The 24,680-nt window shown below is 44.7% G+C and overlaps 2 protein-coding genes across 2 annotated transcripts; both read right to left on the bottom strand.

Moving 5' to 3' along the window:
• Nucleotides 1–4,534: 4,534 nt before the first annotated feature.
• Nucleotides 4,535–14,746, bottom strand: cbx6a (chromobox homolog 6a; the record flags this gene model as incomplete). Its single annotated transcript, XM_080522649.1, has 5 exons — nucleotides 4,535–6,221; nucleotides 6,328–6,394; nucleotides 13,394–13,459; nucleotides 13,686–13,729; nucleotides 14,678–14,746. 5 exons carry the CDS (start codon nucleotides 14,744–14,746, stop codon nucleotides 4,740–4,742), a joined length of 1,728 nt encoding a protein of 575 aa, XP_080378775.1. The 3' UTR covers nucleotides 4,535–4,739.
• Nucleotides 14,747–17,663: 2,917 nt separating this feature from the next.
• On the bottom strand, nucleotides 17,664–22,273 carry LOC308151039 (N-acetylmuramoyl-L-alanine amidase-like). Its single transcript, XM_080523849.1, has 5 exons — nucleotides 22,264–22,273; nucleotides 19,445–20,272; nucleotides 18,932–19,142; nucleotides 17,996–18,290; nucleotides 17,664–17,802 (listed from the first exon to the last, which is right to left on the bottom strand). The coding sequence occupies exons 2-5, from the start codon at nucleotides 20,253–20,255 to the stop codon at nucleotides 17,788–17,790; spliced, it is 1,332 nt and encodes a 443-aa protein (XP_080379975.1). The 5' UTR covers nucleotides 20,256–20,272; nucleotides 22,264–22,273; the 3' UTR covers nucleotides 17,664–17,787.
• Between the last annotated feature and the right edge of the window lie 2,407 nt (nucleotides 22,274–24,680).

The following is a 24,680-nucleotide window of genomic DNA, read 5'->3' as shown; positions in this document are numbered from 1 at the left end:
GGATGCCATTGCATTTCCCCAAACAACAGAACAATAATTGATGCGGCTGAGTATGAGAGGATTAAATGTTTGTATCTGCCAATCACATCTACTCCTTAGACAGGGTCAGTTAGATGGGACCGGCCTGGAATCAGCTCATAACCTGAGTATCAGACTGGACACAGCGTTACCATTAAACAGAGGAGGATCTTGTGGAGTAACTGTGAATGTGTTTGTTGAACTGAAACAGGCTATGAAAGCTGATGGGTAGAAGATCCCTTCCGAAAAATGTAAACCAAATTGGCTGTAATTTGTTGACATCATGCTAAGAATCTTTAAGAAAATTAATGCCGCGCCAAACAATGTTACAGTATGAAAAAAACGGATATATCATAGTGTAGTAGAAATTAACAATAATTTTCCTAGGTAGATGACATATTCTACTGATTAGCTGACACCAATATTCCTAGCAATTTTGTTGGAGATCAGAAATGTTTTCAGTAAATGTTTTCATCAATGAATATGCCTAGAAATATACACTCACTGAACACTTTATTAGGAACACTATACTAAGACTGGGTAGGGCCTCCCTTTGCTCTCAAAGCAGACTCAATTCTTCATGGCAATTAAATAAAATAATTAAGGGAACACTTAATCATCACAGTATAACACCAAGGGCCGGTTTCACAGACAAGGCTTAAGCCTAGTCCTGGACTAAATCACACTTTCAATGTAAAATCTCCATTGAAGATGCTTTTTAGTCCAGGATTAGGCTTAAGCCTTGTCTGTGAAACTGGCCCCTAGTCAATTAAACTTCTTGGATACCGATCTGTCCAGTTAGGAAGCGTAAACGATTGTTAATCAATTGCACCTGCTTTTAAAAAGCATTGAAAGCATTTCTCTCTCCTTATCCTTCCTGACTGATTTTTCTCTAGTTTTGCATTTTGCTAGTGCCCTTGTCACTACTGGTAGCATGAGGCGGTACCTGCAGCCCATTCAGGTTGCACAGGTAGTCCAGCTCCTCCAGGATGGCACATCCATACATGCCGTCGCAAGAAGGTTTGCTGTGTCTCCCAGCACAGTCTAAAGAGTGTAGAGATACCTGGAGAGGGGCCATTACAAGAGAGCTGGACAGGGCTGTAGAAGGGCAACAACCCAGCAGCAGGACCAGTGTCTGCTCCTTTGTGAGAGGAGGAACAGGAGGAGCACTGCCAGAGCCCTACAAAATGACCTCCAGCGGGCTACTCATGTGCATGTTTCTGACCTGAGGGTGGCATTTGGACCTGACGTCCTGTAGTGGGACATGTGCTCACAGCCCATCACCGTGCAGCTCGATTTGCCAGAGAACACCAGAATTGGCAGGTTCGCCAGTGGCGCCCCGTTCTCGTCACAGTTGAGAGCAAGTTCACACTGAGCACATGTGACAGACGCGGAAGAGTCTGGAGACGCCATGGTGAACGTTATGCTGCCTGCAACATCCTGGCGCGTCAGTGATGGTCTGGGGAGGCATATCCTTGAAGTCTTCCCTTAATTTCTTTGTATATATAATACATTTGTATAGCTATATATAATATATATATATATATTGTATATATAATACTGCAATTAAATGTTCTGCACAAATATAATTAATTCTTAAAATAAACTGGATGCTTTAAAAGGGACAGGGCATAGGTTTGTCTACATATGTCTACATCATCCTCCCTATTAATAATATAATGGACTTGCAGCGTCGGACAACAGCTGTTGTGTTTCTGCATGCGCCCACAATTGGAAGAGACAGCCACCAGAGGCAGAAAGTGAGTCCACTCCCCTATAACACCCCTGGCCATAGCAACATGTTATAACACCCCTGGCCATAGCAACATGTTATAACACCCCTGGCCATAGCAACATGTTTGTATCGAAACAGGTCAGGTAGGACACTCGTTCAAGCGCTTTCGCAGGACCAAAACAGCATTTGTAAATGAAATATGTCTTTCAAGAGATCTCATTCCCTGACCTCTACCAATTAAACATATCCATGACAACCATTAGGACGTTTTTCTGTTATTTGGTTTGAAATGTACACAAAAACTAGCATAGATTATTCAGTGAGCCAGCCAGCTAAGCTTCAATTCACATTTCACATGATGTTGCAATATCCAGCTTTTTCACTCTCAGTAACACATAAACTGATGGACACTGTACTTCAAACTAGAGGGGTATCGTATTCCAACCATGTCCAGAGGGAATAATAAGTGTTCACCCAAGTGTTTGGTACATTGCAACTTACATCATTACTGCAATAATAAAAGTATCCCAATATATTGTGTTCCTATCCTGCAGGCCTAACTAAAACACTCCATCACCGGTGCCTTGCTCATTTGATTTAGTGCTGACCTTATTCACCTCTGGAAGTCTCTTATGTGCATTTACTCAGGAGTGGGTTCCATCCAGTAAAGATACCCAGAGCATCACAATCCTGTCATCATATCCCTATGGTGTGAACAGTGTCACTGGGTGGTCAAAACCTGGAACAACCTGAAATGTTCTTTCCATTCAAACAGATAAGTTACAACCGTCTGGCCCTTTAAGGACAAGGTATCAAAAATTCATTCGTAAAGAAAAGGTCAACAACCCAAGACCTGTCTTTGAGGTGGGTTTTTATTATAAGCCTCTTACAAGAAACGTAAAGCAACAACAATAACATGACACTTATACATAACCTGTACAATAAGGGTTTGCAAAACATGCTTCAGATACATCACAATGTAAATCATCTTCATCATTATCATCACCATCAACAGAATGTACATAATTCATATTACCATTAAGGAGACAAAATGCTATCTTGACACACATTAAATTCATTATCAGGGTTTCCCTTCTGATCAAACCCATATTGGACATCAAAACAGCAACAATGGCAATCAAATAAAAGCATCACAGTATGCTTAATTCAAAGGTAGAAAGGCAAAAAAACAAAACTCAAAAATGCACATTATCATTATCAGTAGACAAAATATCTCTTTTGCCTTTTCATGATCCTTCCTTTTCGTTAAGTGCCGTGACTGGCCCTCAAAATGATATCCACCAATGTCAAATAAAATATAATAAGAAAAGTATTTACAACAAAAAAATAAAACAAAGGAAAAGAACACCGGAGCCCTGTTTGGTATAAATATAGGCCACAAAGTAGAGTTGTGCTACCCCTTTGACAGAAAACCCATCTGCCAACTGTTCAAAATCATCATGAAGTGTGTGACCGACTCCCAATGGCTTAACCAAGGACATTCAGCTATCATCTTAACCATTACAGGTTTGTGGTGCAATGTGGAATACAGAATACAGTATCAACAACAACTAGGACCACCTACAGTACGGATGAAATGCATTTTTGAGTTGGAAAGAGCAGCTATAAGGCAACACATGCTTAGTTTTAAATACCATATTATACAAATACACCAGACAAAGAGAGGGGGGGGGGGGGGGAGAGTCTGGGGCGGTGTTTTCCAATCCATTCCTGAAGTTCCCTCAAATTGTGTACATGTTTTGTTCTAGCCCTAACATTGACACACATGACTCAACCAATGAAGCGCTTTGTCACTAGTTGAAAAGGTACCTTAGAGTTGAGCTACGATACGTAAACATCCTGGGGGGGGGGTCCTCTGGGAATGGATTGGGAGACACACTGCCCCAGAGGGCAGAAGAAATCTTGGAAGGGTACAGGGTTTAGCACCAGAGAATGTTCTGGGTCTGGGAAAAAACCCCAAAGATAACACAACAACAGCAACACTAGTCTCTTAGTGGCCATGTGTGTCAGTCAGAGAGAGCCAACACGTGAGACTAGCCCCGCCCATACAGGGTCAGAAGGCCATGGAAAGGCTGGCTTGGAGTAAGGGGTTATGCAGATACCATCTGGTACAGACAAAACAAATCTGACAAGTATGCGGCGGGTTAAATACCATCTACGATCGCTCGATGCAGTCCACAGCTTAAATACCTCAAAAGAGTCAGTTTAGAGTCTTCTCGGACATTTCAGAATTGAGGGTGAGTATAGGGACAGGTAGACGATGAAAGGTAGGATTAATCACTTAATCCTTTGCCTCGTCCTTTTAATTTTTGCAGCTTTAACATTGTGCGTGCATATAAATATATATTCATATACGTATGCCTGTGCGTTTGAGGGAGCAAGAAGGGCTTGAAATTCATACGAGAATAAGTAAATCATACAGCATCAGCTCCTTTATGATGCAATCAAGTGTGTTTCTCTCAATGTAATAATGCAGTATTGCAGAGTCCAACAAAGCAAGTGCAAAACAATCATCTTATTTAACTGTTACAGGTCAGACTTTCAATGAAACTAAGGTAAACCCCGATATTATGACACTGCAGGCAATCCAATACCAGCTTCAAAACTAGACCTTCATCAAAAGAGAGGTTTCCTATAAATTATATGGAGGTACACTTCATTTAGCAAAGAAAGAAAAAACAAAATAATACCTAAAATAACTGAAAGAAAACTCATTATTTGACCCAGGTCTACGGCAAACAGTCACTGTTGTGCGAGTTGACATGCACTAGGAAGATGACTAAGTAACAGAAGATCAACAGCTCCATACATCTCTGTTTAAAAAATAAGCTATTTTTTATTTATTGGTTGGCTGGTGTAACATACACTAACATGATTACATGATTTTTCATGTTTTAGGGGGCCTGGCTTGCAGTATTAGAAGGGTGTTTTACGTATCACAATGGCAATCTGCTGTAATCTCTTCCTATGGCTTGGGGTCTTCGGTGGTGGTGGTGGTGGTGGTAGTGGTGGTAGTGGGCGGTGGAGATGACTGGGTTTTTTCTGGCGGTGGGGCGGGGGAACCCGGGTGAGAGGAGGGAGAAGCGGGTCCGGAGCCAGACGCAGACCCAGTCTCGGTGTCGCGTGGCTGGCAGAACTCCTTGATGGTGACGGTGAGAAGGTTGGTGGTGACGTCGGTCACGACCACATTCTCACAGCTGGGCGCCATTTCGGGGTGCCAGTCAGGGTCCCCCTCTGCAGGGACCCTCTGCGGGGCAGAGGCGAGGGGGGTGGAGGCGGAGGTGGTGTCGGAGTCCCGGGGGAGAGGCGGAGGGGAGGCGGTGCTGTCGGAGGCGGCCTGGCGTTTCTGCCGGCGTCGACGGCGTAGCTTCCTCTTCCTCTTCCCCTCCTGAGGCACGGAAAGGTCTAGAGCATCCTCGGCTTCCTCTTCGTCCTCACAGGAGGAAGAGGCGGAGCAGCCAGAGGCAGAAGACGGGGCGGGGGACGAGGGGAGGAAGGGGGTCGGTGCTGCTTTGGGCTCAGGTGTCAGGGCAGGGGCAGCCTGCGGGGGGCTCGGCTTCTTTTGAAGCTGTAAGGGATGGCTGGGGTCAAGTTGGGCCGAGGCTAAAGCCTGGGGGCTTGAGTTAGGATGCCCCCCAGAAGCGGAGGCCCCTGTGGCAGGCTGGGGCTGGGGGGTCGGTGGGGTAGGCTGGATTTGTGGCGAGCAGGGAGGCCGGACTTCTGAGCCACTGGAGCTGGAGGGGGTTGAGTGCGTGTCCCTGGCCCCTGTACTGGAGCAGGTGCCTGGGTGGGAGTGGAAAGGACCAAGTCCCCCACACTGAAGCCCAAAAGGCTTCCCATACATGGGGAACCCAAGCATCTTCAAGGGTGGCTGGAAGGGCCTGTAGGGGGCCTCTCCTTGTCTCTTCCCAATGATGCGGTTTCGGGATGGTATGTTTTGACGGCCCCCTGAGAGAGGTAGAGGGGTAGACCTTCGGGTACCCCTGCCACCACCGCCACCGCCGCCGCCACCACCGCCACCACCTCCTCCTCCTCCTCCTCCACTTCCACTTCCACTTCCTGGTTTGTCAATGACCTTGAGGTTGAGGATGATGCGACCCCTCTTGACCTCTCGGGGCTTGACCCTGCGGTTGAGGATCCGGACAGTCTCTGAGAATGGGGAGCTGGGCGGCCGCAAGGGGAAACCGGGGGTGGAGAAAGGGGGGGCCAGGGGGTCCGGGCGGGGCAGGGGCCGGCGTGACATGCGGTGGCAGCGGCGAATGTCTTTCTTCAGCTTATGGGTCGCCACCAGGGAGCTGAGTTTTGGAGTCATCGCTGAGGAGAGGGAAGAGGAAGAGGGGGGATGGGAGGAAGTGGACGAGGAGGGTAGTGGTCGGGTGGCGGAGCGCGGGGCTGGCTTGCGGGTGTTGGAGAGGCGCGTTGAGGTCTCCCCTTTCTGTGCACGAGCCTGAGATGAGGAGAAAGAGAGGACCCAACATTTTCACTTAACAGTTTTATGAAACTTCTAAAAGGTATCATTAGATTTTTTGGCACAGAATAATCCAGAAGAATACCTTCGTGACAAAGTTTTTGGGTTTGGGTCCCCGTTTCTTTGGCCCATGGAGTTCTCGCTCACGCTCTCTGTATGAATAAGACAGAGAAAACATGCATCAGTCACACTCACCTAATACCTAATTTTCCTATCAGGAAACAACTGATAGCCTTTAGCACACGCTGACCTTGGACAGAGCCAATATTGAATTAACGATAATGCATATGTGTGGTGGCCTGGGAAAACCCTTCACATGGTGGCATTTTGACATTTTCATTTTTTAATATTTCCATAAATTAGAAGTTCTCAGCTATTCATAACTGGTTGAATGACTGAGATAGCCCTCTATTTTAAAAAGTTATGAGCATTTTAATGTATCATGTCAAAAAAAGTGAAAGGTAAGAAATGCTGCCCCCTACTCCTTTCTCCTCCGGGTCGGGGGAGGAGCCTATGCAGATCGGCCGGTCTCGTTTGTCTGCTTGTGATGCGGTGTTAGTCTGCTCGCCTCGTCGGTATAAAACAAGTACTTTCTCTTTTGTTTTCTTAAAATGTTTATTCACCATAATGTAGTATGGAGTTCAAAGTACTAGAATACCACATAATATCAAAATCGCCAAAATCGCGATTTCCGTCTATTTTTGCTCTTTGCCACAAACGAACGCCAGCGACATCCGACGGGTTTTCCCAGGCCACCACACATATTGATAATGTTCTCCTCCCCCCAGCTCTCTCCACTCCCCCCTCCTTCTCCTCCCCCCAGCTCTCCCACCTCCCCCCTCCTTCTCCTCCCCCTAGCTCTCTCCACTCCCCCCTCCTTCTCCTCCCCCCAGCTTTCTCCACTCCCCCCTCCTTCTCCTCCCCCCAGGCACACCAGCCCTGCTCAGCTACCGGACCAGCCCCCCCATCTCCTCCCCCTGCACTGTCTGGACCCCTTTACACCTCTCACCTAACCCTTTGTTCCATCCAGTACCCTCTCCCTTCCCTCTCCAGCCCCTCTGACTTCATCCTTGGACCTCCTGCAGTTTGCCTACCAGGCAGACATTGGTGTGGATGACGCCATCATCTACCTGCTGCACAGAGCCCGCTCTCATTTAGACCAGGCTGGCAGCACTGTGTGGGTCATCTTCTTTGACTTCTCCAGAGCATTTAACACCATACAGCCCTTACTACTTGCGGATACAACAGTTGAGGAGGCAGGCGGACTCCCCCATTGTTTCCTGGATTACAAACTACCTGACCAACAGCACCCCCAAGGGGACAGTTCTGGCTCCAAGAGACTGAGTACAGAGGACTGGTGGACAGTTTGTTGAATTGTGTGAGCAGAACCACCTAGTCTCAACATCGGCATGATAAAGGAGATTGTGGTGGATTTTAGGCTCAGGTCCTTTGGGGTGTTGCAGGACTCTGCTGAACATGTTCTGCCAGTCAGTGGTGGCCAGTGCAATGCTGTACGCGGTGGTATGCTAGGGGGGCAGCATCAAGGAAGGTTGACACCAAGGGGCTGAACAACCTTATTAGGAAAGCTGGTTCTATCCTCAGTGTCACCCTGGACACAGTGGATGAGGTGGCATATAGGAGGATGACAACCAAACTCCTGGCCATCATGGACAATCCCTCCCATCCCCTACATGACATTGTGGCAGAGCAAAGAAGCTCCTTTAGTAACAGACTACTACAACTATGTTGCACTAAAGAGCACTATATGAGATATGTTCTGCCTGCCGCAATATGACTGCAGTGTTTCCTCTATATGCATTTATAGGGGCCGCCACGAATGAATTTTCTCCGCCACTAATTAATTCAGTTATTATGACCGGAGAACAGAAAAAATGCAGATTGAAGCTAGATTTAGGCCGCCTCCAGACCTACATTTCGTTACGATTTAGTGTGTAGTAAGTTACAAAATGTTACAATGTTGCAATTAACCTCGTCGTTTGTGTTCGCACTGCAATCGAGACTGAATCGCTCTCAACAGGCGCGCGGCGCGAGGCGACGCGCTTGCAAAACAGTTTTGTGATTGGTCCGAATTTCGCGGGACATTTGGATTTCAGGAAATCCCTCTCCTCACTCTCTCTCTTAGCCCGTCGCCCGTCCCTTTAATCCCGTATCCTAATCGAAAATGCAACATCATCAGCGACGACTGTGGGTTATTGCATTTACTGCTGTTCTCTGGTTCATGTTCTTATACCAGTGCTCAGTATAGAGTATTTTAGATGAACATTCGTAATATAGTCTGATGTTCATGGTCAACTAAATCAGCCTATTTTGTGAAACAAATAATGTTCTCGCTAATGGGCTAACCGAGCAGCCTCGCACCTAACGCTAGCTTCGAACTATTCATAGCAATATGCGCGGGGCAAAAATAATCTATTGCCTCTAAAATCATCACGAACAGAACGGCGGAAGTACGGGTAAACAGGGCTCATGTTCTGTCATCAAAGGTAAGAGTTTGTTTTCTTTAACTCAGCTGATGCATTACCTTGCTGTTGGTTGTTTACCGAATGCTCCATCTGACTGTCACATTGTGATTTTACTTGTGTAAACAGTAACGTTAGCCGGTTTTGTGCGTGTACTCTCATGTAGGCCTACTTCGTATTGATGAGCTGATGATCTTTCATTGTGTGTGTGTGTGTGTATGGGCCAATCCCGATTCCCTTTTCTACCCCTATGGCTCGTTTTCGAGTGTGACTCGATTCGAAGCCAAGGCCTTCGAACAGAGCCGCAAGCCATAGGGGTTGAAATCTACCCCTATGAATTGGGACGGCCCTTCACGGCGGCTACGTCATCAACAGTGGTTTAAATAGACGCGGTACGGGTGACGCGTTATGTTGCCGGCGAATTCTCACATCTCGCAATGCCTTCTTCAGCTGTGTTTATTTCTGTTGCGTGTGCTATAAGCATCTTTTTTCGTTTATTATCAACACACCTGAGAAATCATGGAAGAGGGACAACCCTTCAAGACTGATACGTCATTGTCCTGTCTTGCACCTGTCCTGCTGTAAACCGTGCTCCATTGTTCCAAACCAAATTCCTAACATGTTTACATGTCATGGCAATAAAAGTCTTCTGATTCTGATTCTGATCAGGAATATCGTAGAAAAGCATTGACGCTCACGACTCATTCACAACTTCACTTTTACGCTATCAATCGATCAAACAAGTCATCAAATAAAAAAGAACAATGCTTCATTATCAGACCATGACAGAATAACGGCGCTCTAACCTGTATGAAACCTGTGCTCCTACCCTGCCAGTCTGCACTGATTTAGGACAACAGTGCAACAACTTCGAGGCTGAACTTTAGTTACATTTACGGCGTCATATGCCATCAATGGGAAACATGGAAAAATGCATGACTTACATATTTAATTTTATGACGTTCCGAAATCCGAAGTGACAGGAACGCTGGAGAAACAGCCGCTGTCCACTGCATTAATTAACTACATGTCCTTGATGAGTCTCCCGCTCACTGCCCTCCATCAAAAATGTCACGTCCATCAATAATATTACATAATAACAACTGCTCGGATTAGATTGCGAGTTGTTTTGGTATGCCGCAATACAATTTATACCACCAAGGGGGGGGGGGGGGATTCGCGCCTATCATGCACATATCAGCCTGTGGATAGAAAACTTTAGAGAGATAACTTTACATTAAATATGTCTACCATCACCCGCTGTCAAACACCACCATTTATTTCGTGATTGTACATCTCTGAAATGTTAATCGCGCACTTCTATGGGTCAGTTGCCGGGGCAGAGGAACACCAGGGTGACTGTCAGCCTGTGACAAACGCGCAGATATGAGTGCTCCGGTGTCTTGCTTTAGTAGTCTAATGGAAGTGATCAGGCATAACAGCGATTTTTTTTGTTATGCTTGTTATAAAGGTCTATAATGCATTGTAATGACATTAAACTAACGTTTGATAGATAACTTTACATATGTGTACCATCATCCTCTGAAATGCTCGACTGTCATGCAGCCTGTAACGTTAGACACACAGCACATCGGCATAATAATGTTTTGTTGTTGTTGTGCTTGTTAAAGAAAAGGTCTATAATGCATTTAAATGAATGATACAACCCATTAATAATATTACATAATAACAACTGCTCAGATTAGATTGCGGGTGCCGGTACATGGAAATAGGTAAAAATGTGCATCATGTACAAGTCAGCCGAACGTTTGACAGATAACTTTACATATGTGTACCATCATCCGCTGTCAAACGCCACAGGTAATAATTGATTTATGATTGTACATCTCTGAAATGCTCGACTGTCATGCAGCGTTGCGTTACTGTAACGTTAGACACAGCACCGACATAAAAGCGATTTTTTTTGGTTATGTTATAAATAAAAGGTCTATAATGCATTGTAATGACATTAAACTAAGACAATAAGATGGTTATCATAATTTTTCAAATCTTTATTAATAAGTAATTACAGAGAAAGTAAAATGATATTTCCGCATTGAATAGAGCGACATAAGATTTCTGTAGATGATTCGCAATGCATCCTGGAATCAAGGGGTAGCGTACCCCTATGGCTTCAAAGCTAGTCTGGTCCTGGAATCGCTCGAAACGAAGTCATAGTTAGCCCTCGAAATGAAGCCATGGCTCGATGAAATATGAATTGGGATAGCCCTCCCCCTAAACGTGAACGCGCAAATCGAGCCATAGGGGTGAAAACGAAGGGTTAGGGGTGAATTGGGATTGGCCCTAAGTATGTATGCATGTATGTGACTGTCAGTCAGAAGTTTATATTCTACGGATGTTGTTCAGTGCTGTATGCGCGTTCCCGGTTCCATGTGTAGCCTACTCTACTCTTGTGTACTTCTTATTCGATGAGCTGATGATCTTTCTGTGTGTGTGTGTCATGCGCGTTCCGCATGTTCCTCTGCAGCTGTCGGATATCTTGGTATTTGATCACCTTCTATATAAAATCACCTGCTCTGCTTTAATGACTTAACCGCTATTTAAAAAACGTTTTTGCCACCCTCTAGTTTTTGGTGAAATTACGTCTTTGTTTTGAGCGCCAGAGCGCGTTTTATGCACGTGCACGCGGAAAAAAATTCACGCGTTCCGCGCGCATAAACTAACCACACCGCCACTAATGTGAAAAATCCTAGAGGAAACACTGGACTGTACAATCAATGTACAATGTACGATTACTGTTCGGAATCCAGGAAACAATGGGGGAGTCCACCTGCATTCTCAACAGTGTATCCGCCATTTTATTTGTATTATTCTATTGTCACTTTTATTTTGTTGTTTATGATGCAAGCTTCTGTAATGCTTTAATTTAACCTCTGGGATCAATAAAGTACCTATCTATCTATCTATCTATTAGTAGGCCTATATCATCAACACAAACCAAATATTTCCACATCATGTACAGGGCTTGACATTAAGCTTTTTCAGGTACTTGTCCTTCGGACAAGTGAACTTATCTTTTACTTGTCCGAGAGCTCAAGTTACTTGTCCAAATCCAAAGATTTTGAAAAAGCAATAATATTAATAATAATATATAATACTCTCACCGGCCACTTCATTAGGTACACCTTTTCAACTGCTTGTTAACGCAAATATCTAATCAGCCAATCATGTGGCAGCAAACCATGTAGACATGGTCAAGACGATCTGCTGAAGTTCAAACCAAGCATCAGAATGGGAAATAAAGGTGATTTAAGTGACTTTGAACCTGGCATGGTTGTTGGTGCCAGGCGGGCTGTTTGCGTGATATTATAGTGTCAATATGGACCAAAATCTCTGAGGAATGTTTCCAGCACCTTGTTGAATCTATGCCACAAAGAATTAAGGCAGTTCTGAAGGCAAAAGAGGGGGTCCAACCGCAAGGTGTGCCTAATGAAGTGGCCAGTGAGTGTATGTGTATGCAAATAACACATTTGACTACTATTGATTTGATAATGATGTATCCTTAATTTTCAAATGTATTCATTAAACAATATTTTGTAATTATTTTAAATTATTACGATGGGGTAATCAGTGATTACCCTAACCCTAACCCTTATAGCTTAAGATTGGCCACAAAAGTTTTTTGTAAATATCTAGGAATATTTACAAAAAATATTTGTAACTACGTATAGTCCCTCCCCAATGGAAGCAATCTTATTTGCTAGCTTTTGGATATTATCCTATATTCAAATTGAGAAATGTATCATTAGTGTCATTCTGAAGTTCGCATTGCGATGTGCTGGTCTTAAAACTTGATCAGCACTCATGGAATGCCTTTTGTCCAATCAAATTACTTGGTCTCTTTATGACGTTGAACGCAGTGTGCGCTGTGAGCGAATTTACGAACTATGAATGAACTACTCTATAACATCGACGATAATGAACTACGAGCGACTGAAATAGCCTCAGCGAGGCGCTGCATCGCTTTGTTTATAATATTTTTTATTCAGATCGGAAGGAGGAATTAATGTTTTGCAGATATTATATATATATATATTTTTTTTTTTCACTTGTCCATCGGACAAGTGCAGGAGGAAGTCCACTTGTCCGAACATAAAATGTACTTGTCCCGGACGCGTCCTAACTATTCCCACCGTAGTTGGGGTAGACCACGCCAACTTCTGGAATATGTAGTTTTTTTGTATTTTTTTGAATAGGCGCGCGTTCCAGGGCCCACAGGGCAATGAGAGCCGCGCCCGGCCGCGGCGAACATTGACCGTTGGCCCGCGGCACACTCAGCGCCGCCGAGTTGCATACAGAGATGGGTAACCTATATCTAATCGTGCACCCCGTGTTACGTCACAAGCTAAAATCCAATGGGGTTGCGGAACGACCTGCGGGGCGGAAGAACAAGATACAGAGAACACCCCTACATATTCCAGAAGTTGCCGTGGCGTGGGTGTGGTCTACCCCAACTACGGTGGGAATCGTTAGGACGCGTCCCGGACAAGAGGACAAGCCTTAATGTCGAGCCCTGAATGTAAGAATTAGGCTACACACACACACACACACACACACACACACACACACACACCTTGCAGTGAGGTGAATATCAACTGAATATTCACATAGAAATATATTGAAAGATCCAACTACAGTATAGTAACTCACTTCTGTTCAAAGCCTGCTATCAGCCTGTCATCCAGAATGTTCTCCTCTGGTTCCCATGTGCTGTGCCTAAAAAAGCAAAGGGGTCGCAAATTATTGTCTTTTCATATTAGGGGAACAAATACAAACTCAATAAGTAAAGGTGGGTCTTGAGGTTAGACTTAAAAGTGGTCACCTTTTCTGACCCCTTAACAAGGGCTACTCCACAGCAGTGGCATACAAAGGTGATGGCTGGGTGTGTTGTTAAAAAAGGTTAGGCTACATCTTTGCAGTGTCTCTGGATGCAATCACTTACTTCAATGCCCATCCTTTCCATTTGACCAGATACTCAATGTGCGCCTGCAATAGAGAGGTACAGAGGAATAATAATATATATTTTTTCAAATAATAAACATTTAAAACACAAGATTGTTAACATTGCATAGCTACTTTTCCAGTCATCAGAGTTAATACTACAAGCAAGTTCCATGTCGTAGCTACCTAGCAAAAATAAAATAAAAAATTAGCTAGCTAACTGGCAAACTAGGTTGTCTTGTTCTCACATTAAGGGTGCGTTCCTAAATTCGCTCTGAAAATATGATCAGCACTCATGGAATGAGTCTTGTCCAATGAAATTACTTGGTTGCTCTATGACGTTGAACCCAGAGTGCGCTCCGGCGCTGTCAGAGCACATTTACGAACGCACCCTAAAGCAACTACCCAATTCCGTCTCTGTCCGCTGAACAAAAACTGTGGTGTGGAGACAATGACTGACTAACGCTAGCTAGCTTTCTAGCATGACAGCTTGCTTTTCTGACTCAATGACCCCGGGCAGACTGCAGATTAGCTCATTTACACGGACAACTACAAGTTAATTGGGGGCATTGGCTGGATTATAGCTAGGCAATTGACGAGCAGCCATCCTCTCTGACAGTAACCAGTGACAGGCTGTGTGCTGTGTGCTGTCTGCCTCAGGCTTTCTCTGGCTAGAAAACAATGTATACCCCTCTGTTAGCTTGAGTTCATCTTCTCCGCAGCCCCCCTCTTTTGCGTGGCTATTTCCTAAAAACACTGCCTTTCATACCTTCCTCCCTTCCAACGTCCCTGGCTGGCGAATATTAACTAGCTGGCAGAAATAACGCAGATAGCTATGCTAATCATTCAGCTAGCAGCGAAACATCCCGCTATTAGCCAGCTAGCTCTTCACAAGGCCTCCACGTTGTGGAAACAGAGCCTCGGGTCGGGCCGCCCCTGGAGACCGTCGCCCACCCCGGCGTGCTGAGGCGACGGCCGCGGCGGGACGCTCACCTTGCGAACGCGGCGTTTCAGAATAGCTTCCGCGGCGAAAACGCGTTCCCCGACCGCCGACAGCTCCATCTTTTATTGGCCGACTCCTCTCTCTCCAGATGCCCAACTCCGCTGTCTGGCGGCAAATCCACTTTCCCCAAATCTATTAGCAGAAGAAGACAGCAACACACTAGCAAACCCCCCTCCCTCCCTCCCTCCCCTCCCCTCCCCTCCCTCCCCTCCCCTCCCTCCCTCCCCTCCCCTCCCCCGAAGCAAGTTGAGTAGAGCGGCAGCAGCAGGGCATAACAGTTGTGAAAAGGCGAGTCTTTGGCCAATCTATCTATCAGCCTAATCTATCGTGCCCAGGTCGTCCTAGCAGCGCCAGAGGACCAGAGAGGATGCACAGAACAGCTCCTTCCACAGAGGACCAGAGAGGATGCACAGAACAGCTCCTTCCACAGAGGACCAGAGAGGATGCACAGAACAGCTCCTTCCACAGAGGACCAGAGAGGATGCACAGAACAGCTCCTTCCACAGAGGACCAGAGAGGATGCACAGAACAGCTCCTTCCACAGAGGATGGAGGAAAACTTTATACGTCTTGTTTCTCTGCAACAGAATTACTGGGACAAGAGTTGAAAGTCACCTCCTCTTATACACACACGCATTCGTAAACCTCATGGACAGAGTAATTAATGTATGCAAAGCAACACGCTACTGTTATTCGTCATGCTTAATTAATGGGCTTGCTTTTGCAAGGTGGTGTTCACTAACTAGCTAAAATGAATGCTAAATGAGGCTACGTAGTAGGTAGTTAGCCAGTAGCACCTGTAGCAAGCCTGTCAATTGATGCCAATGTGAAACGCAGCTTTCAAACTGTTTATTTACCTGAGTAAAGTGTTGACAAGGGACATCAGGATATCAAGTATAGGCCATGGTTAAAAAAAGATGGTGACAGCTGTACTGTACTTTGGGAGATTACACTGTATGTAAAGATGAGTTGAATCAGTTTGGTGCCAGTCGAATCATCTCCACAATTCAGGAAATAACTTTTACCAACTGTCCAACCACTAATGTTGTTATATATAATGTAAATAATGTTGCATAATTTCACATCAGGGTTAGTTTTTAAAGCATTTATAAGTGAATTTATAAAGCATTAATAACTGGCTCCTGATTGCAAACTCCCTATTTGGCAAGCACCATGTGAATATCGATCTATAGTAATGAGTTATATCTGTTTATCAATGGTTCATAATTGAATAATATACTGGTTATAAGTGATTTATTAACTAATTATAAGCCATTTATAAACCCTTTACAAATGTGACCCTAATGTAAGTGTTGTCTTCTTTATTGCAACCCTATATAAGCGTTCAAGCCAAATAGCAACTGATACAAGAACGCACATTTTACAACTGGTAAACCATACATTATGTAAAAACAGATGCAGGACATCTCTTCAGTCTCTTCACTCATGTCTTGCGACTTACCGTAAGTCTGTTTTCATCAAGACTGCAGACGGCAGAGCACCTGAAATACAATGTTAACAGCAATGTTAAACATCTTCTCAAACACACAAGGCACAATCAACACATCACAAAGAGGCCTCAGACTGTATACGCTTCCCAACCCACACCCCGATAAATAGTCATGTGCATGTGTGATCAACATACTATCACAGGACTGTGATAAATAGTCATGTGCATGTGTGATCAACATACTATCACAGGACTGTGGTCTGTCGATGCACCTTCTGCTTTGTTTTTGGGTAAGTGAGTTACATGCGTTGTTTACTAAGCTGTGTGTGTGTTGACTAGGGTAACCAACAAGTTTGTATGTTTGTTGCCGACACACCGACAGTGAGTTACATGCCATAGTCAAACGTGTTTGTTTGTTAACTATGTAAACATCAGTAGTGCAAAGGTTATAGAGTGATCACATTAACCAGGGATGTGCAGTCATCAAAGTATTGACATTGTCATCATAGTATTGTATGGGGGGGGCAATAGTTCAGCAGGGTGTATGGAGAGGGGGAATGTTTATCAGAGTGATAGCTCTGTGTAAGAAGCCTGCTGGTACGGGTCTGAGGATCCTGTACTTCCTCAGTCTCTTAGAAGGTAGGGGGTCAAACAGTCTGTGGTTAGGGTGCGAGGTGTCCTTGATGATGTTTGCCGCCCTCCGTCGACACCGGATGGCTGGAGGGACTCGATGGAAGGGAGTTTGGTGTCAATGATGTGCTGGGCAGTTTTCACCACCTGTTGCAGGGCCTTCCGGTCGGACACATTGCAGTTGCCATACCTCACTGTGATGCAGTTGGTGAGGATGCTGTGTATGTAGTGAGTTACATGCCATAGCCAAACGTGTTTGCTTGTTAACTAGTGTACTGAGTTACATGCGTCATTTACTAAGCTGTGTGAGTGTTTACTAGGCTAGCCACACAGGTGTTAGCTTGTCAGCTAGCTAGGTAACTTTGTTCAAAGCTTGTTTGTTTGTTTGTTTTTGTTAGCTGACTTGGCATGGTTTTGTTTGTTGTGTACGAACGTACACAAGTTATTGTGTGTGTGTGTGTGTGTGTGTGTGTATGTTTACTAAGCTAGCCAAACAACTGTTACCTTGTTAGCTTTGTTAGAGATATAATAGAACAGATTATAGAAAAGGTAGGCCTAAATGCTTTTGTAATGAATGGTAATGTTATGGAATGAAAAATAATGATTAATTCACGAACTGCACATCCCTCATATTTAGTAGCTTGACGTATGGATGCTGTATGCTGGAGAATGTTCTCCTTCTCTGGAGAAAGAAAAGGTCTACAATACATTGAAATGACATTAAACTAAGATAATACGATGGTTATCATGATTTTAAAAAATCTTTATTAACGAAGAAAATAATTACATAAAAAAATTACTCTGAACCATCCCAACTAGTAACCTGCCAGCAGTTTAAGCTGAAATGGGGCTGGGGGAAGAGCAGACCCCCCACTAGTTAGCATATACCATGTTACAAATATCAGTCATTATTAGAGTTAAACAAAGGATACATTCAATTGGACACATTTAAGAAGTACAATATTTATTCTGTTGCTCTTCCACCATGATTAGGAGCTCCTTAATCCACTGTGAAGTACCATCAATTCTGGACTTCCTGTTTGAAATGGAAATAAGGAATGTAAGTTTGTGATGCGGTAACACCCTTGGACATCAAATAACAAAAACACATAGGCCTTATTGTTCTTAATGACGCAGGTCCTTGTGAGTTGCAGAAAATCGGTAATGTAAACAGGGCAGCTAGACACTAGCTACTAGATACAGTACACTAGCTACTGTATCTCTCTCACCCTAAAGTGTTCCCATCCTTCGACCTCTGCGTAGAGGGCGTCTCCAGGGCAGGAAGTGTTGACCAGCTGCCTGTGCCCATGCAGAGTGAAGGTGGCAACCAGTCGCTGGCCACCAACGGCGCAGGACGCCAGCCGATCTCTCACCTGCTCCATGGTGTACTGGGAGGGCAGGCTGTAGGTGTAGTCGCCGATAAAGGAGACCCCATAGCCTTTGGAGTTGTGGCCCTTAGTGTGGGCTCCCTGCCAGTCCCACCCTCTGCCCTCATAGAGGTAGCCGTCAGAGCCTGCCACGAAGCTGGATGGGGATGGTGGAGTGAATAGTATTATTTAGTAGCCAACCAATGAAGTCACATTTTGGTTTGTATTATGGGAACAAGAACCTCTCTAAGCAACTTAGTATGACAGATTTGCAACTGTCTTTTAAGAAGTAGGGGTGTACTAGCCGTTATCTGAATCTGTATCTGTTCAACCTACAAAATTATCTGTATCTGTATTCGGATAGAAGACCTGAAGTGGGCGTGGTTTATATCGGAAGTCACGTTAAATTGTTAAATTAATTATAATACAACTGTTGCGGCCTGGTATGTGTCTGTGTTTTTGTTGTGTTCCTCTGTCTCCCAGGTGTTGTCATTGGAGCTCCTCCCCCTTGGTCTGTTGCTGTGCTGGCTGTCCTGGCAATCAACTCTAACCCAGTCCACTTGTCTCCAATCCACCACCTGCACTGTGGTCCAATCATCCTGCTACCTGTCTCCTATTTAATGTCTGTTGTTGCTTGTGTTTGGGGGGAGGGGGGGGGGTAGATTGTTTTACTCAGTTGGTTTAGTTTGATCCACTTTGTTAGACTTTGTTTAGACCTTTTTAGTTTTCCTACTCTTGTATTGTGTTCATATTGGTTTTTGATTTGTGTACTATTTGAACCCAGGTCTGCTACTGCACCTGTATCCAATATCGTCCCAGCCGCGGTCGTCCTGGTGGAAGCGCTGCATGGCCCTCATGTCTGCGGAGCACTGCTGGAAGGTCAGACAGGGCTGGCTTGGTGTGTGAGTGTGGTGGATGTACATGAAGGAGAGGGGGAGGGACAGGAGGGTGGGAGTGCCTCTGTACGACTCTGCCCCCCACTGACACCGTGGGATGATGGTTGGACAATCTTTCGGGACAGAGAGAGGGATTATACGTTTTTGTTAAGTCATGAACATGTTTACATTAAATTATTCTGTCATGTTTTGTTCGGGACGTGTATTGTTGTGTTGTGTTGAAAGCCATAGAAGCTGAATAAGAATTTCCATTTTTATTACCCTGAAAAATTGACAATAAAACTTTTGAACTTGGAACTTAATGTTGTAAACTATAGGATAATGGACATTTACTGTACATCTGTTGGACTGTATAAAACTGTCAATGTGATCTATCAAATCTGTCTCTTCTATCTGCAGTGGGAGATTTACTTACCCATGTATTTGTGGATGAACTCCTTAATTCCCTCTCTCACCACGGTTGTCAACTCTTCCTTTTCTTTTCCGGACATCTTTGATTCCCTCTTCTTTCTCCGGAGCAGGGCCAGGGATCTCACCACTTGCCTCTGTAGGAGGGGGGTTTTGACCAGCTCTTGGAAGTTCCCTCTACGACGCGGGCTGACCATACGGGTGTCCAGTCCTCCCCCCTCCAGACGGTGGCAGTAGTAGCTCCTCAGCAGGCTGCTCAGCTTGAGAGGACGCCGGGACTGCGCTGACACCTCCGTCCCCAGAATCACACCGTCCATGCCCCCGTTGACCAGGGCGTCGGTGGCAAGAGTGGGCTCGCCAGAGAGGGTGAAAACCCTAGGTGAGGTCACATTGTCCCAGCAGCCGTCCGGGCCCAGGCGTTGAGAGAGGAGAGAGCCGTGGGCATGTTGGAAGGCCAGGCCTAGGGTCTTAGCAAGAGTGAGTTGGTACAGCCCATGGACCCGCCCCCTCGTCGTAGACAGCAAGCCAGCTTCGATACCGAGAAGGAGTGGGGTCAGAGCAACTGTGGTGCCATCAGCAGTGAGCACAACTCCTTCCTCCCTGCCTCCCTCGTTGACCCGATGCTGCACAGCTCTGGCAATGACCTCTGAGAGACTGTCGTCCATGACGGGTGCATCCTCTGTGAGCGCACCCATGAAGTGTTGAAGGAAGTCGTCTGTGCTGTCTGCTGCCCTGCGCAGGCCTCTTAGCACGGCCAAGGGCTCCAGACCCGGGTTTCCGTCCTCTACCTGCTCAACCACCCTGATGAAGTCATCCATGTGCCTGGAGGTGGTGGCTAGAAGCAGACCAGACAACACCAGCCTGTGACACAGTTCTCCCTCAGTCTGCCTTATGAATGGCTGCACTAACCCTTAACCCACTTATAAGTCTGAGACTGAGTCTGTCTCCATTACGATCCAGGAGGAAAGTGTTTAAAAGGTTCATATTGGAGCAGTGGTAGCACTACAGCAGTAGCGAGTCAACTTTGGGTTTTTCAAAATGATCTAATAACAGTAAAGCGTTATTAGGTTTTGCTTGCCTGCTAGTCCGAATCCTTATCCCGCAGGCAAATGCTTTTCTTTCGTTCAGCACACACATATTTCTTGTCAGAATCAATGTACATTGAGGGACAAAGATGTGTTGTCTTTGACTGCTGCCCCTGACTGTGTGTCTTGTTGTTGTCGCCTTATCTGATTCTGGACTTTTGCAATGTTTCTTTTTGAAAAGCAGCTCATGTCATCATGGAATAGAATCTCAAAGGAATGTTTCCAACATCTTGTGGAAAATGCCTCAAAGAATTGAGGTTGTTTTGAGAGCAAGTGAGGCCCTACCCAGTGTAAGTATAGTGTTCTTAATAAAGTGTTCTGTGAGTGTATGTAGCAGTGTTTCCCCTACCATTGAATAGGCGGGGCAATCAGGAAATCTGAAATTGAACATGAATTAACTCATCACTCATTGTTTCAATATCCAGGTATTTTAATGGGGACCAGCTTGTGTTTAAATAAATGCTACTCTACTCTCAAACTCATATCGTCTGTACTAAAACAAACGTTATGACAGGATATATTTAAAAAACACAAGTTGGTCCCATTGCCTGGTCCTCATTAAGATAACTTGATATTTCAAACAATTCCCCTCTATCACCCTGAAATTCATTCATCTGCTATAATCAACTTTATTTTGCTAAATGTAGCTGTCATTTGTGGAGGTCACTAAATCTTCATTTTTCCACCTCAGGAACATTGCCTGCATCCGACCCTCCCTGTTCTTTTCCGCTGCTGAAACACTCATCCACGCCCTCATAACTTCCCGACTCGACTACTGCAACAGCATCCTCTACGGTTTACTTAATAACATCCTAAACAAATTCCAATACGTCCAGAACTCTGCTGCCCGTCTGCTCACCTCCACTCGCCGCTGTGACCCTGTCCTCCAAAACCTCCACTGGCTCCCGGTCAAATACAGGATCCAATTCAAAATCCTACCCATAACTTACAAAGCCATCAACGATCTGGCCCCCTCCTACCTTGCCGACCTCGTCCCCCTCCACACCCCCTCTTGTTGCCTCAGGTTTGCCGACCAAACCACCCTCAAGACCACCAGGACCAAGCTACGGACCTGGGGTGATAGGGCCTTTTCAGCTGCAGCCCCGTCCCTCTGGAACGCCCTCCCCAACCACATCAGACAGGCCAACACCCTGCCAACATTTAAACAGGCCCTCAAAACCCACCTCTTCAAGCTTGCCTTCACCAGTTAACCCTCTCCCCCTCCCCTTCCCATGTGTCCCCAGAACTACCTTATTTAGGCCCCTATACTTTATTTTATTTATTTTTTATTACTACTCAATCTTTTCAGTTTGTAAAGTTTTGTAAAGAGTGTCTATAAAATATTATAGTCTAATGTATTATTATTATTATTATTATTATTATTATTATTATCTATCTATCTATCTAAGAAACTGAGTAAGCAAGGCTCTACAATCACAAACCATTCTCTATGTCATTTTATTTCAGTGATTATTTGTAGGGAAGGCCAACAACATCATCACTGTCAGTCATTTATACCAACAGAAGGATGGATCATTTTAAACATCCTTCACAGCTCTTCACATGTCTTCACAACTCCTGTCTGCTGCAGTAGCAGCAGCATTGAGGAAGACCACTGTTGCGATGAACCTTTTAAACACTGACCCCTGTATCTGCACCATATCATAGCACCTAAACAGTTTTCATGTAGAGCGATACTATATTAACATCCAAATAGAAAAAAAGAAAATCATGTAATTACCGTCAGTGTAACCCCAGACCAAAACCAGGAGAATGGTCAGGGACAGTTTCCACTGCCTTTTCTTTAGAGTATCCATTAAGCCCACAACACGCTGTGCACCAGCTCCTGTTGGGAAATGCCCATTGCATTGGCTGCCCACACACTTATAGGGAGGCACCCACATTAGTGAATTATGCAACCACTGTACACAAAGATACGCCTCTGTTTAACTTTAGGTTAATCTCACCAATTTCCTTGAACAACGTTCAATGTGGGAAACTGGCAGCTGTTCGGAAAGTTTATGTGTTATGTGGGCATGTTGGTTTGTCCTCAGGGCTCAAGCTCTTTCTGTATATCCCATTCTCCTTCTGTATATCCCATTCTCCTTCTGTATATCCCATTCTCCTTCGTTGTTCACCGTATTGCAATCGAGCCCCAATTCATCATTACAATCAGGTCAATGATCCTCTCCTTTTTGTGTTGCTTTGTGTGTGGTTTGTATGGATTGTTGCTCATAAGAACTAGGGATGTCCCGATCCGATCCACTGCATCGTATCTGTGCGATATTGGTCCAGAATGCTGGATCGCAGATCGGACAGGAAAGAAAATCGGCTCCGATCTGCGCTCCCGATCTGGCATGTCATTCACGTGATGACAACAGTAGTATAGTAGCCAGTGGTCACATGCATGAGAGTTGGCTAGTAGCTACCTGTGTGTAATGAGTCTGATGCCAACTGGTGAAATCATAAACCATTTGCCAAAGTAATTTTTCGTAAAACTGAATTCTGAAACAACAGATTGTAAGCTTTCAAATGATGCGTCATACATTGAAATTGGAAAACAATTCAAGACGACACAAGTATTTGAATGTTGAGCACCTCAAGAATGGGAATGCGACAGGAGAAAATGTACTGATCAAACCACAACAACAAACGCTGCTAACAGCTAGCGGCTAACTGTGGTACATCATCGCTGTCTAACTGCGTTTTTATAACATCACAGCATGCTGAGAGAAAATCGACATGCTAAAAACACATAACTACACATAATTAGATGAACACACAGTCCTTGCTTTTGAACACGTCCTAAAACGAAAGTATGTTTACAAGTCATTATCACTTACTGGTAGCCTACGGCAAACGAGAACAGTGAATCCAATCCACAAAAAATATTTAGTGATCATTAAACTGTTGTATATTATATCGAGTGGGTACTTCAAGTTGCCTGTTATGAAATAAAACTAGATATTGTTGACACAATACGTTTAACTTTCACTTTTCGACACCTTCGATTCTGCGACTGGTTTATGGTCTCACCAGCGGGCGTCACTAGGCTACACTTTAAAAAAAAGGGTCCTATATTTGATTTGCCATTTGTAAGACAAGATAAATAGAATAAAAACCTGAAAAAAACAGTTGGTCACTGAGTACTGCAGAGTACTGTTTTTGTTTCTTGACTAAAGGCTGGCAGTCTTTAATAGCCAACTGTTGTTGTGGACTATATACTGGGGAAGTATTTGTTATTATTCAGGAGTAAAAAAATAAATACAAATATCGGATTGATATCGGTATCGCAGATACCTGAAGCCCAGGTATCGGTATCGGTAGTGGAAAAGTGGGATCGGGACATCCCTAATAAGAACCTATATAAAAACTCCAAGAGTTGTCCACTGTACACAAAATCACACACTGCAATGTTTCAGTGCGAGCCGTATCATTGACTCTGGGACCTATCGCTATAAAAGTACACCTGTTGTTATTGCATGTCGACGATCACAGATAGAATGCACAAACCAAGGAAACCACCAATCATTCTTTACATTACCAGTTCCCAAACGTACACAATATAGATTGACCTCTACGATTTGATTTAAAAAAAAGATAGTTAAACATGCAATGTCTCCAAGATCTCCAGAGACCCAACCCACCCTGGGTACGAACACTTTGCCCGGCTGCCCTCGAAAAGGCGGTACAGGACCATGGCCGCAAGGACAAACAGACTGAAGCTCAGCTTCTACCCCAGGGCCATCCAGGCCCTGAACACAGCAAAGACCTAGGTTCTGGGCCCTGGACAGTCTGGACGGATTGATGGCAGCTGCTGGATTGAAAAAATCAGGTGTAGTGCTGAGGCACAAATGTGTACATTTCAAGCCTGCAAACTGCGACACTTTAAATGAATGTGCAATAACACTATGTGCAATATGACAACCCTAGTCGTTTTATCTGTACAGTATAGTATAGTGGATAGTGTACATAGCCTTTATTTATGTAAACCAGCTCCTTTCCCTTCTTTTTTTTTTCTTTCCTAGCACCAGGGGAGCCACCCCTCCCAAATTTCGTTGTTTGGTACCTGTACTATAGCAATGACAATAAAGACCATTCATTAATTCATTCATTCATACTTATTGCAACAGCGTATAGTGCTGTGGGGGGTTAGAA

This window comes from Nansenia antarctica (assembly GCF_963989245.1).
Source record: "Nansenia antarctica genome assembly, chromosome: 2".
Lineage (NCBI taxonomy): Eukaryota > Metazoa > Chordata > Actinopteri > Argentiniformes > Microstomatidae > Nansenia > Nansenia antarctica.
Note: the sequence above shows the minus strand (reverse complement) of the source record. Positions and strands in the feature narration are given on the sequence as shown.

Bases quoted from the DNA above. Each gene is read 5' to 3' on its own strand.
- LOC308151039 (XM_080523849.1), bottom strand. From the start codon at position 20,255: ATGGATGACTTCATCAGGGTGGTTGAGCAGGTAGAGGACGGAAACCCG. The intron at 19,143-19,444 runs GTAAGTAAATCT...CTGTCCCGAAAG, and splicing joins GTTCATCCACAAATACATGG to ATTGTCCAACCATCATCCCA. The intron at 18,291-18,931 runs GTGCAGTAGCAG...ATCCCCATCCAG, and splicing joins TGGGACGATATTGGATACAG to CTTCGTGGCAGGCTCTGACG.